General features: G+C 40.7%; 1 protein-coding gene across 5 annotated transcripts in view; it reads right to left on the minus strand.

Moving 5' to 3' along the window:
* ncoa2 (nuclear receptor coactivator 2) overlaps nt 1–13,051 on the minus strand; it is a 68,396-nt gene that overhangs the window by 20,520 nt on the left and 34,825 nt on the right. For all 5 annotated transcript variants that reach the window (XM_044105357.1, XM_044105360.1, XM_044105358.1 and 2 more), the window contains exons 5-10: nt 11,027–11,130; nt 6,394–6,571; nt 4,947–5,129; nt 2,892–2,993; nt 1,873–2,013; nt 1,233–1,380 (exon numbers count right to left, since the gene is read on the minus strand). In XM_044105357.1, coding sequence (XP_043961292.1) covers nt 1,233–1,380; nt 1,873–2,013; nt 2,892–2,993; nt 4,947–5,129; nt 6,394–6,571; nt 11,027–11,130 — 856 coding nt within the window. The remainder of the gene's footprint in view (nt 1–1,232; nt 1,381–1,872; nt 2,014–2,891; nt 2,994–4,946; nt 5,130–6,393; nt 6,572–11,026; nt 11,131–13,051) is intronic.

Raw genomic sequence — 13,051 nt, forward strand, 5'->3', positions numbered from 1 at the left:
ATGCAATCTATAAAAAAAAAAGAAAAAGAAATGAGATCTGAGCAGGAACACTTCACTGACTCACTGGGTAACAGCTGCACCAGCTTATCACAGGTATGAATCTTAATATTAACTAACTTCACGGAGGAGTGAGGATAAATATAGTCATGAAGGGATAATCAGCTAAATAGACTAAAGCTCTTTCATATTCTCCTTGCTGTGATTTTAGCCCGACTGTCTTTAATGGATTTGGACTCACAAAGCAAGAAATGAAGCAAAACACACAAGAAACACCTCAAGAAATATCTCCACTTTAATATTTTACAAAATATCAAATCAAAAATGTAAAATGGAATTGTGAATGGAGACCATAAAACATTTTGTATGTAAAAAATACCGATGTGCTTTATTTGGAAGCACTGCCGCCATTAACTTTGTGTTGAGCTGCGTCACTTTCCTCGAATAAATCGCATTAAGAGTTATGGCTGTAACTTTTGTGCATACTCTTGTCTTTTTCCTCAGTAGATGGAGATATTGCCTTTCATAAAAAGCCGATCCAAAGTGCTTTACAGGAACTTAAATGAAAGACATTAAAACTTGAAGCTTGCTTAAAATGTCTAACACTTTAAAGAATTGTATAAAAGCGCAAAAACGTTAAAATGGTCATAATTAGCTCTTAATGTCACATTTCAGTCACACATTTATGTTTGTGCAAAAGGTTTGTTAGTGAGACTCTTTAGTGGAAAGCTGCAGTTAACAAAGGCGGTTTTAGTTTCTGCACATCTCAGTTATCTTAGAGGTATTTTCTGTGCTTTTCCTCACAAGGAAGGTATTTCTGGCTCAGTATTTGTGTTAAACAGTTTTTTTTTTTTCCCTGGATGGAATCAATGAGGGAGCTACTGCTACCATTAACTGTTTTCATAGAACACGTAATCCTTCACTTGAACTACTGTTAGCTTTGTGGCGCAGACTAGAGGATAGAATAATAGCCCATCGGTGGAAATTCAGTGCATAAGGAGAAAGGGGACCAACAAACAGAAATAATCTGAATTAAATTGAATTCAGAACATCCAGGAGATTACCAACAAAGTTATAAATCACTTGTGGTTGAGATTAGACACACAGGCAACAAAGATGTTATCTTCTTCACATACAAACAAAACAGTAGTTGCTGGAGAGCAACAGGCTAAAACACTTTATCAAATTTTATGATTAGTTTTCTTTCTGACAGATGTGTAGCTATGGAGACATACCTCTGTAGGAGGTGAAGGGACATGTAGAGCTGGGGTTCGTTAGTGGCAGATGAGCGCACCAGTTTGCTCTTGGTGTGGGCAGAAACGATGGTTCCGTCAGAGAGGGAGAACCGGTAGATTGGACTGAACGCTTGACCGTGGCGGAGAACTGTAGACACAACAGGTTTCACTTCAGCAAGCACAAAATCTTTTTTTTTTTTTTTTTTTAAATAAAATAAAACAAATGTGTTCCTGCTGGTTCCAGTATTAGAATAGATTGATGGATAATCCAAGCACTGAAATTTATGGTTGGCTGTTTTTTGTTGCAATTCATTCAAATATTTAATATTTAAAGCCTTTTTTTCTCCAGAGCCTTGAACTTCTTTCCCCTCTTCGAAACATGTAAAACAAACTTCAAAGTCTTTTATTATGACCTGATATGACAAATAAACATGGAAGTTATGTACCGTTTAAGTTACGGGTTCAACCATTTTACAGTCTGTCTTTCAGCTTTACATCTCCAGAGATATTTCTGCCCATTTTTCTTTAGAATACAGCTCATGGTCAGTTATGCTAGTTGGAAAAGTGTCCATCCGACTATTTACATTCAATTTAATGATTTATTTCTGAGATCAACTGTGAAGATGTGTAAAATAATAACCTTCTTGCTGGTGTCTCTTGGCAAAAGACATTTCCCCATCGTTCTGTAGATGGAACCTCTGGATGCAGCGCCTTACTAGATCCTCCCAGCCCGGCTTCATGGACGCTCGCAGGAGACTCGTGTCCAGCGACGTAATCTTACCTAATCACAAAACAGGACGTTACGGTAGCTGCAGATATACGGAATTATAAGCTTCTACCTCCCAACCTCCCAAACTTCTACCTGGCTGCTAAGTTTTAACATTTGAAACACGAATTTCAGGTTGAATAAAAGTCACTGTTTTGGCTCCTGGTTTAACAAGTACATCCAGGATATTTGTGTCGACACGGGCAATCACTCGCAGCAGTGCACACTTGTCCCTCAAGTATGTGCCATTTAAAATGGAAGCAACAGACCGCTTAAAGGGCTGACAAACTCCCTCCTGCTTGACTGACAGCTACATGGACCAACTTGTCACTACAGCAATAACAGGAGCCATTTACAGCAATACATCACATTTAACAATCACTAAGGCATCAAAAAAAGAAACTACAGAGGCAGTCTGGCAGCTTACATGGTATTTTGCTTAATTCTAATGGGGGAAAAAAAAAAAAGTCAAACTGAATGCCACAAATGATGGTGATTGTCGCGTTACGTGTGGCTCTAACGGACAGCTCGGTAAGTAGAGGCTTCCATTTGTGCGCACCTTCGGAAGCCTGGGTGGGAAACTACAGGAAATTACTATATGTCGCTGACTAACCATGAAGGTGTGTTCTTTGTGATGTGGTTGTGGGTGTGCATACCACATAAACGGCATTAGTACATCAGAGGCCAGGTGACGCGCACACAGCTGTGTGCATGTAAGCAACAGTTTTTCTTTTCACCTCCCACAGTGCAGACAAGATGGGTGGCTGCAACTAGCTTGTCCAATCCTAACGGGGTTCTTTTTTTTTTACTCAGCCTAAACAAGTGTTAAATCGGATGCAAATTAAGATCTCTATGTGTCAGTTTGTAGCTGCTGTCCGTCTGATTCGCTGTACCTTGCAGGTCCTGGCGAGTGGTGAAGCTCTCATGCGTGGGAAGCATGGGCCTTTCCTTCGTGGGAACCCTCCGAGCCACGCAGATCAGGCACGACTGGAAGTCTGAGCAGAAAGAAAAAAAAAAAAAAAAGAAGAAGAGAACGAATAAACGTCGGGAACAACAGACAAGGTGGAGGATGGAACAAAGAGGACGGGGATAAAACAGGAAAGACGAAGAGGGAGTGAGAGGGGAGGACAAGGGGGGCGTAAAGGATAGAGACAGAGGGAGGGAGTGATAATGAAATGCATGTTATTCCCAGGCAGCATAATTAATACAGTTATTAATGAGCGTGGGGATCAGGGCTCTGCTCTTTTAGCAAGGAGCAGCTATTGCTGGCGAGGGAAATGATGTAGTGTGACCTTTTGAAGGAGTGTGAGTGACTTGATAAGTGTTTGTGTCCGCACCTCCGTCTGGTCCCGGCTAAAGCGCCGTCACGCACTCATCGCGCCTCCTCCTGCCCAACACAGCTCAGTAATGACACTCTTCCTCAGCGCACGTAAAAAACATTTTTTTTAAAATGGCTTAGCCAATTCAAAAGCTTGGGTGACCCCAAAAAGTCTGCAGTCCAACTTTTTGTGAGCCAATAATATCCACAATCCCTCATGTTCCTCGCAGAGATGTGTGTCACAGGCTATCACACACACACACGCACGCACACACATGTGTGTATAGAACCTCATGGGAGGTCTGGCCATCAAAGATCTTAATCGCTATTAATTTTCCCCCCAAATTCCCTTCTTTCTGTTTCTGTCTGTGGCGAATTCCTCCATCTGAAACCGCCGATCGTGCTCTGGTGCTCAGATGCTCAAATGCCCAAAATCATTCACATACCTTCAGCCAGAGATGTTCTCATGTTTGCCGGAAAACAGCTGGCAACATTAGCCTTTTATGTCGGGTAGTTCATAGTTCTAGGCTAATGAAAGCGTTTCTGGTTGGAGGTCATGTAAAGAACGCTCATATAATGCAATAGAAAGAAAGGGGCCTAATCTAGTAAACATAGACAGAGAAGACGGGGCTTTTTAAAAGACGTGTCCTCTGTTGCCGTACACTGATTTCTAAGTGATGGACACAAATCTGTGTCCTTTCAGTTTTCAAAGGTCTGAATTTTAGCAGTCAGAAGAAAAATGATGTGAAACTGAAATAGGAATCAAGTTCGAAACAACGATCCAATGACTGAAGGCTTTATCACGGTGTGACACAAGTTACAGCCACCAGGGGCTTGCAATATTTAGTGATTCACAAACACACAAAATTACTGGGAAAGAGGCATTAAGAATCAGTTAAATATGCACACAATACTATAATTTCAAAGAAAGGGGCTTAAAGAAGAGACAAACAGCATAAACAGCCCAGTTATTACAATTATCTATTTGTGAGTAATGCTATGTCTATTCAATTATATATATATATATATATATATATATATATATATATATATATATATATATATATATATATATGATTAATGATTAATTTCTATGAAATTCTAAATAGCACTTCTTTTATCCAGTGGTTCCTAAGCAGAAAAAAGAGCGATGTTAATCTTGCCCATGCGACCGTTTGAAACCGATAACTTTCAAAAAAGGCATCATGTCTGGATCAAATCAGATTTCTGGATCAAATTTTCACTTTGACACATTTCATTTCATTTTTCCCCATAAAACATGAAATGTACTCAAATAAAACGCTGGCGTTTGAATGTGTTCACTATTCAGTTGTGCTGCTGCATCATTATTTGCTTTGAGCACATCGGTATCAGGCTTAATAAGTTGTTACGAATTTGCTAAGTGTGCAAGATCCACATTCCCCGTTACAAATGTAGGAAAAAAAGTAGCCATAGCTATTTTCTACTTATGGCAACTTCCAAACAAGTAAGAAATATGCAGATATGTCAAAATGTTACGCTAAATTAAAAATAAAAACAAAAAACCCCCCATCTTGTCCAAGGTTGTTTTACAAGGTCACTACTTTAGTGTCAACTAATCCTCCAATCCATCTCTTCCCCACTTCCATACCGTCTCCTTCCTCCTTGATGGACTTGGGTTCTGACACTGCAAAACACTGCATGGTCTCATATTTCTGCTGCTGGGGCTCGTGCGACTCGTCCTGGTTCTCGCTGTGCGGGTTCACCAGCATTCGGCAGTTGAACGTGTGGCTGTTCCTCCTTGGACCCTCGCTGGACCACGGGACACCGTTGACTGCCGGGGAGAGAGAGAGAGAGAGAGAAAAAAAAGAGAGAGGTGATGCAAAGGAGACTTTTATAGTCTGGAAGAGGGTGGGGGGGACACTTTTACCTGCGACTGAAAGTGAACAGTGAAACATGAAGCATGCAAAGAGCGAGCCAAGAGGAGGCGAGCGCGCTGCAAGTGGAAGACATAATGAGAGCAACGTAGAGAGAATGAAAGCAGAGGAAGTGCGAAAAAGAGGAGAGCTGTTGCTGGGTAGAGATCAGTTTTAATGAGCCGTTGGAACCCTGAGCCTCCATCCACAGCAGTGCATCACAGCCAGGCCTCCACATGCACATCCTCCCAAAACATCACTGCCCATCTTTCTTCTCCTGTCCAACACTTACACAGACACAAAATAACTCACTCAGAAACACACACACACACACACACACAAACACACAACAAGCAAGATAAAAAAGACATGTATAGCCAACTCATTTCTTTATAGCAAACTCCCACCACACTCCATCTGGTTTGTGATCTCATTCAGTGCATTGATAATCTCCCAGTAACTGGGACACAGCCCAGTGATCATTTCCAGGGTACTCTGCTCTCGCGCAGCTCTCCCACCCAGCTGGCCGGGTACTCAGACCTCAATCCGGAGCACCAGCAGGGGAGAACTCAACGCTCCTGACGGGATGCAGTGGCACAAAGCTCGCCTTATGGGAAGCGAAGCCGTACGGGTTAATTTGAGGGAACAAGATGATGGGGGGGGGGGATTCCTGAGCTAAGCTGAGGATTGCACAAACAATTGTACTGTTTACATTAAATAAGCACAAAGCATGACTTTAATGGGTGGGCTAGAAAGCATGAGAAATTGAGAACAAGAAAAGAGGATCTCGATAGGGGTGTGCGGCAGAGAATGAGAGAAAAACATTTAAAAAAAAAAGGGAAGAGAAGGGGAAGGAAGGGCACGAAATGAGAATGTAGGAAGAGCATTATGCTGCTGACAGGAGAGAGAAGCCAAAAAAGGAAGTTAATTAGCTGAAAAGCGAGGGAGGATGAGGAGAAGAGTGAGAGGAAAAAGTCTGGGCTGAGCATCAGCAAAACAGAAAAAGAAGAACCTTTAGGCACGCTGCATCTTTTTTTTTTTAACAAGCCAGCTTTCCGGCACTGAAAAACCAGCATAAACATTTAAATCACAACGACATGGCTAATAAAAAGCACCAGGTGATGCAAGGTAGACGGAGCAGAGGCAGAATTCGTTGGCAGGGAAAATAAGCCGAGGGCTAACCGAGGGATTTAGGCAGCAGGTTCTTGATGAACTCGGCATGATCTCCGACGTGCAGCACGCTGTACACGCTGGTGTTCATCAGCTCCTCCTGGTTGTAGCGCAGGTACTGGGTCACGTTCTCAGACACGAACACGATGTTGCCCTCCATGTTCACCACGAAGAAGAAACCGTCGAGGGCCTGCAGGAGCAAAGAGGAGGTTTAGAGTTTGTTTACAAAGTTCCTCCTCACAAAAACACAATTCATGAATAATTATGATTTTATTTGCGCAGCAATCACCCTCATTAATCAGTCTATGTTAATAACCCTGCTGCAAGTGGCCTAAAGGGGGAATATCACCGATTAATATGCTATCCCTTCCCCAGACAAGGGAAAGCTGCAACTTTAATTTATTGATGCAAGTAATAGTGTTTTTCTTCAGATCTACTGGGTTTTAATCTCTATTATTTAGCATGAAAGCATTCAAAAACAGCAAATACTATGTAAATATTGTCTGACGTCTGAGCAACCGGTATAAATCTTTCTTTTTTTGTATCGTACCATTTACACATAGCAAGACAAGTAAATGTGTAAAGAAAAAGAGTACAATGTTAAAAAAAATGCACTGAAAAAGCTTTAAAAGCAAAATTAAAACATGCCAAAAATGAACAAAGTAATTTTTGACCTTCATGGAAAAGTTGCAGTAAAAATATATATATATATATATTTTTAGTCCCAATTTAAAGAAGCCAACAAATTCTGGACATTTCAGGTTGGAGTGGAGGAGCATAGAGACTAAATGATGTTTCCTCTAATTTAGTTCTGGTCATAGCTCCTAAGGGGAGGTCAGAGGGGCCTAGATAGTTAATACTGTAAAACATAAGCTTACGATCATTCTATACCTTATAGACCAATATGATAACAGAATCTATTATTTCACAAACATGCAGCCATTTAAGTTTGTTTTCATGGTGTGTACCTGGCTGTTTTTTTTTATCTATAAATTTCTTTATTTTATTAAGAGAATCCAGAAAGCATCATTTGAATTATCTGCCATTTTCTGTTTTACCGTACCCATAATGACCCACTGCCTAAAAGTGGAATACACACTGAACCCTCATTTATGTTAAACGCCTACTCTGTTATTTGTATATTATTACACTATGTTTACAGAAAAACCACTGGTACAATTAGTATCAGCTAAAAAAAATAAAAATAAAAGCTGAACATCAATGAAGCTGATAAAAGTAGAATGTGGCTGATTAAAACATAAGAAGGAGGAGCAGCACTTAATTGAAAGAACACAGCCCCAGGTCAGCCATTACACACAAGCTGGTGTCAATTAGGCCATCAAATCACCTACAGCCTTCAGGAACAGAACATTGGTACTTGCAAAGCTGGTGTCACGATAGAACCCAAGACATCTGCTCTTCAGCTCTGCTTAATCAATCACTACAGTTAAACGAAACGATTGTGAAACTTTTAGCGTGACATACAATACATTTATTTTCAGTCATTCCTGAAACGGCTACAAAACCACACAGTCCAACACCCCCACAGACAAAATGTTAAGGTTCGCTGAACCCTTCCACTTGATCCAAGATTACAGCATGATGGAGGTTCTCCCTCGCCTGCTCTGACACTTCCAAATCTAAAAGCAAACTCAAAGCTACCTCATCCATCAGTGCATTAACTGGGCTTGTTCCAAACTGCAACGTGGTTGTGCAAGTCCATCCTGTGTGAGGAAAGAACATGGACTGGACAGGATAAACATTGCGTAGTGCCAACTCTAATGCTCCTCCAGACACTGTTGCTCAATGCCGTTAGCCAATACTTTTAATTTACAGTGCCCTCCTTAAATATACACTGGAGAGACGGCTGAGCCAGCACAAGTCAATGTGTTCCAAACAGCAACGTTGGGAATAATTGTACAATCCCTGCTCCCAGCTCTATTTACTTGTGAACAATAACTACAGCCTATATATTGCTGCAACATGACATTAATAGTTTTTGGTAATGACTAAAACAAACGGTATTAAATATCATCAAGAATAAAGAATAATCTGAAGATGGTACAAAAGCCATGTAAAAGTATTCATACAAGTTGAGATTTTGTCATGTCTGAACCAAATATTTTTTGTTTTATTGGGATTTTATGTGAAAGATCAACACAAAAGGAGCAAGTAATTCAGGGTTTCTGCAGTTTTCACCAACTCAAATTTAAGATTTTAAGACCTATTTAAGGCCATTATCAATAATCATAATAATAATAATAATAATAATAATAATAATAATAATAATAATATTAAAAAACAGTATAGGATATACAAGATTAAATAGTTCAGCCACGTCAAAATTTAAGACCTGTGATGAAAGAATTTAAGGCCAACTTCCATTTTTTAAATGAAGAAAATATTTTTAAAAGTAATATAAAAAATAATAATTTGGTGTGCATTTGTATTCAGGACCCCTTGAGTTAATACTTTGCAGAACCACCTTTCCCTTCAAATGCGGTGGAAAGTCTTTTGGTATGCATTTCCTTCCACTGATTTTCAAAACCATGAAAAAATAAAAATAAACAACTACATTCTAAGAAAGCAAAGATTCCTACAACACTATGCCTCCCCCACCAGGCTTCCTTGCATTAGGTTGGTTTATCCAGAAAGATGAGCATCAGGTTTGAAGAAAAGCAAAAATGCTGCTCTCATTTGTCCAGAGTGTCTTTTTCCACATATAGAACAGACTAAAGATTTTAAAATCCACTTCACAACTCCATACAATCCCAGTAAAATACATTGAAGTTTATGGTTGTAACATAAAATCGGGAAAAAAGATATGAATACGTTTGAAGGCACTGCATACGTAACAGCGATGCGACGTAATGAATCTGTCCACAGAAGGTTAAAAGAGCAGCACAATGTTTCCCCACACTCCTCTCCATCTCTCTGCATTTGGAGAGCAAAGAGTCTCAGAGTGGTGGGGGGAGACGGGGAGAACGGGAGATTGGGATGTGTGTTTCTGCTGCTGGCCTTTCTCCTCTGAACGGCCTGTAATGAGCCCAGGATCGCGGAAGGGATCGCGGCTCGGAGCGGAGCTGGTGTGAATGGCCTATCGCCGTGTTTTGGGGACTGCTGACAGATGGGAAAGCTCGCAGGCTGCGCTGGGCTATATTTAGCCGCGAGTTAGTGTGTCGATTCAGTGACGCTGGACCAGGAGTGCTATAAATATTCCATGACAGGACGGATCTAGAGGCGAAAGAAGGGAAGATGAGGGGTGGGAGGTGGGGAGGAGGAGTGAGGGAGACCTGAGCGAGGCGGGGAGGGCGGAAATGGGTGAGAGGACGGACTCAATGGACTGATTCATTCGATGAGCTGTTGCTTTCTTTCCCATTATAAGTAAGCACTTCAGAGGCTCTCCGTTGTACAACCAGGCCATTGCTCAGCTTGGTGATTTACAGCCAATCAGGGGCGGATACAAGATGCTGGCAGCTTTAGCCTCACACAGCTACACTCTGACATAATCACTACTGGCACAGCTGTGATTGTTCTCCGTGAATGGTACTCTTCGTTAGACATCAATCATAATTTCAAGAGGTGAGTTGGCCTGTGGTAGAGTATTTCACTTAGTGTGACAGTAGTAAGTGGAATATATGATGAAATCTTGGACCTGAGTGTAATTTGATCTCAGTATGAATACAGATGTTCTGTGGAGACAGGAGCAGACGCATCAGAGTCTCAAATTTTCAAGTATTAAGTCGGACACATCATCTTTACATTGAAAGAGTAAAACAAGACAATGCCGTTCACAAACTGACAGGTTGGGCAAGGAGAGCTTTATTTTTTTGAAGTAGCCAAGAAGACTGCGGTAACTCTGGAGGAGTTGCAGGTGGGAGAATCTGTTCACAGGACAACTATTTGTCAGTCTCTCCATAAATCTGACAATAACGGAAGGATGGCGAGAAGAACATCACTTTTTGTCATTTGAGGCACAACAGACGTGTGGAATAAGACGGTCTAGTAGCAGGAAATCAAGACTGAACTTTTTAACCTACAGATGCAGCTAAACTCAGGACAAACCTGTAGGAAAAGCTTTTAGGAGCTGCAAAAGACTTAAGACCGGATTGGAAGTACTCCTTCTTGTGGGACAGTAACACTAAACATGGAAAATGAATTACAACGGAATGACTAAGATTACTGATCCTCAGAACCCACCATCTTGCATGTTGTAGGGGTTTTTCCTGTTGCCTCAAGCCTGACTTAAACAAATGTGTGATTAACAGGCTTCTGGAATATATGATAGCTTACTGTGGAGGTAATACAGTCATTTGAGACATACCTAAAACATAAAGAACAGTGGATTCAGAGGACTAGGCTTGAAAAACACTGGTTTATTTTAGAGATTATTACTGTGTTGAAATGGCCTTGTTAATAATCTATTGTAAGACTAGAAAAATACAATCCAAGTTATTGTGCAAAGAATGAAGTCCACATTTTAATCTCTTAATGTTTTAGATCCATTACATATAATGGATCTAAAAAAATAATCTCAATAAAAACCATAGGAGGTTTAAAGGGTAATGTGACAAAATGTTAAAAGGAAATGGCAAGGCACTGCAAATGACATCATGAATGAAAAATACAAACGCAATCCACCCACCTCCAGCATCATTGGTCCCAAGGCATCTTTGTCAATCACACTTTGGCCTGTTGATGAGACATCAGCCTTCTGCACCTCCTCCTCGTTTGCTGCTGCAGCCTTTTCTGTGATCAGATAAATCAATAAGACAAACTTAGAAGCCACATACAGGGATCCAATGCAACAAGTTCATAATGCAGAGGGAGAAAAACAACAACAACACAAAGACAAAACTTAGAGGTCGCCGAGAAGAAGCACAAGCAAACGATTCTGCATTTCCCCCTGCAGTCGACCCACATACTTAAAACAGGTCACTGGCTGACAGGGATTTTAACAAGTATCCATCTGGTAACAAAGCAAACACATTCGATCCCTTTGTGAAAACAATGCGGCCGTGGCTCCAGCCCAAGCACAGCGCGGCAAACGGAGTGAAAGGTTATTGTAAACGAGCGTGTCAGAGCGCACGACTGCCACACTGGTGACAGACACTGGATGGATTACACCGTCATGTGCAGAAAAAAAAAAAAAAAAAAAAAGGCTATTATGGAACAGGGAGAATGTGTAAACAAGTCATGTGCAAAATAGGAGAACAAATTGTTCCCAGGAAGGGCAGAACATTTTACTTATCCAATACCACAAACAAACTTAATCATGTTATCATCAATAAAAATATTAATTAGATTAAGCTATCTAAAGTTCAAAAGTAAGCTTATAAAAATACGTCTACCAAATTTAGAAAATTTGTCAAATGAGGAAAAAAAAAATTATTTTCTTGCAGCAGAACAGATTCCAAGATTATACTGTATGTGCACAATGTGTGAAATATGTTGCTAAACTGTAATTTGCCAGTAACTAGGATAAAACTAAGTCAATACAAATTTAGAGATGCAAAAAGAAAGGGGCCGGTGACCAAAACTGGTTGACTTTTAGCGTGGTCGACCGGTCAACGCTTTCAACATCACTGGTCATCTAAAATGAAGTCAAATGAAACACCATCCATCCATTTTTCTGTTCACCTTTGCCCCTAACGGGGTCGGGAGGGTTGCTGGTGTCTATCTCCAGCTACGTTCCGGGCGAGAGGCGGGGTACACCCTGGACAGGTCGCCAGTCTGTCGCAGGGCAACACAGAGACAGACAGGACTCACAACCATTCACACACACTTACACCTAGGGAGAATTTAGAGAAACCAATTAACCTGACAGTCATGTTTTTGGACTGTGTGAGGAAGCCGGAGAACCCAGAGAGAACCCACGCATGCACAGGGAGAACATGCAAGCTCCATGCAGAAAGACCCCGGGCCGGGAATCGAACCCAGGACCTTCTTGCTGCAAGGCAACAGCTCTACCAACTGCGCCACTGTGCAGCCCTCAAATGAAACACAAGGATGCATAAATCAATTTTAAATAGAAAGTTTTCCATGATATCCACAGACATATTTTTTATCAAGGCTGTGACAGAGTGAGCGAGAGCAATACCATTAGTAAATAAACAATAGGAATGCTGAACAAAGTTGGTTTCCAACCTCTGCCAGCCAGACCTGGGAATATTAGGTGGAGCTGAGTGGAGGTAAGGAAGCATAATCTCTAAATTAACGCTTCCTCCCAAAGCAGTGGTAAAGTCAAAACGACTAATATTGCCCAATAACAACGTTGGTGCTGATACAAAGTGTATCCTTGCTAAAAACATACCTATGCTAATTAATGCAACAAGAGATAAAAATATGTATATATTAAAAGAAACACAATATATTGTCGCCAATGCACCAGGTTAACTGATACACTTGTAATGCTTATATAATTTATTTTTTTCTGTCATACCTTGTGAGTCACAAGCTGAATATTTGCTCTACGGAATACACACACTGCTGTTTCAGCAATGCTAGTCACGCTAATCACTAGTAGGAGATGTTAAAGCTGGTTAAAAATGGAACTAAATGGTCAAAGATCCAGGTTAAAGAAAAAAAAAAAATCACACTTCTGATTGGTGGATTTGTAATCATTATTTTTAAATGGCACGGCTACAGAAACGTACAAAATTCCAAGACT

The sequence above is a fragment of the Gambusia affinis genome, linkage group LG21 (assembly GCF_019740435.1).
Source record: "Gambusia affinis linkage group LG21, SWU_Gaff_1.0, whole genome shotgun sequence".
NCBI lineage: Eukaryota > Metazoa > Chordata > Actinopteri > Cyprinodontiformes > Poeciliidae > Gambusia > Gambusia affinis.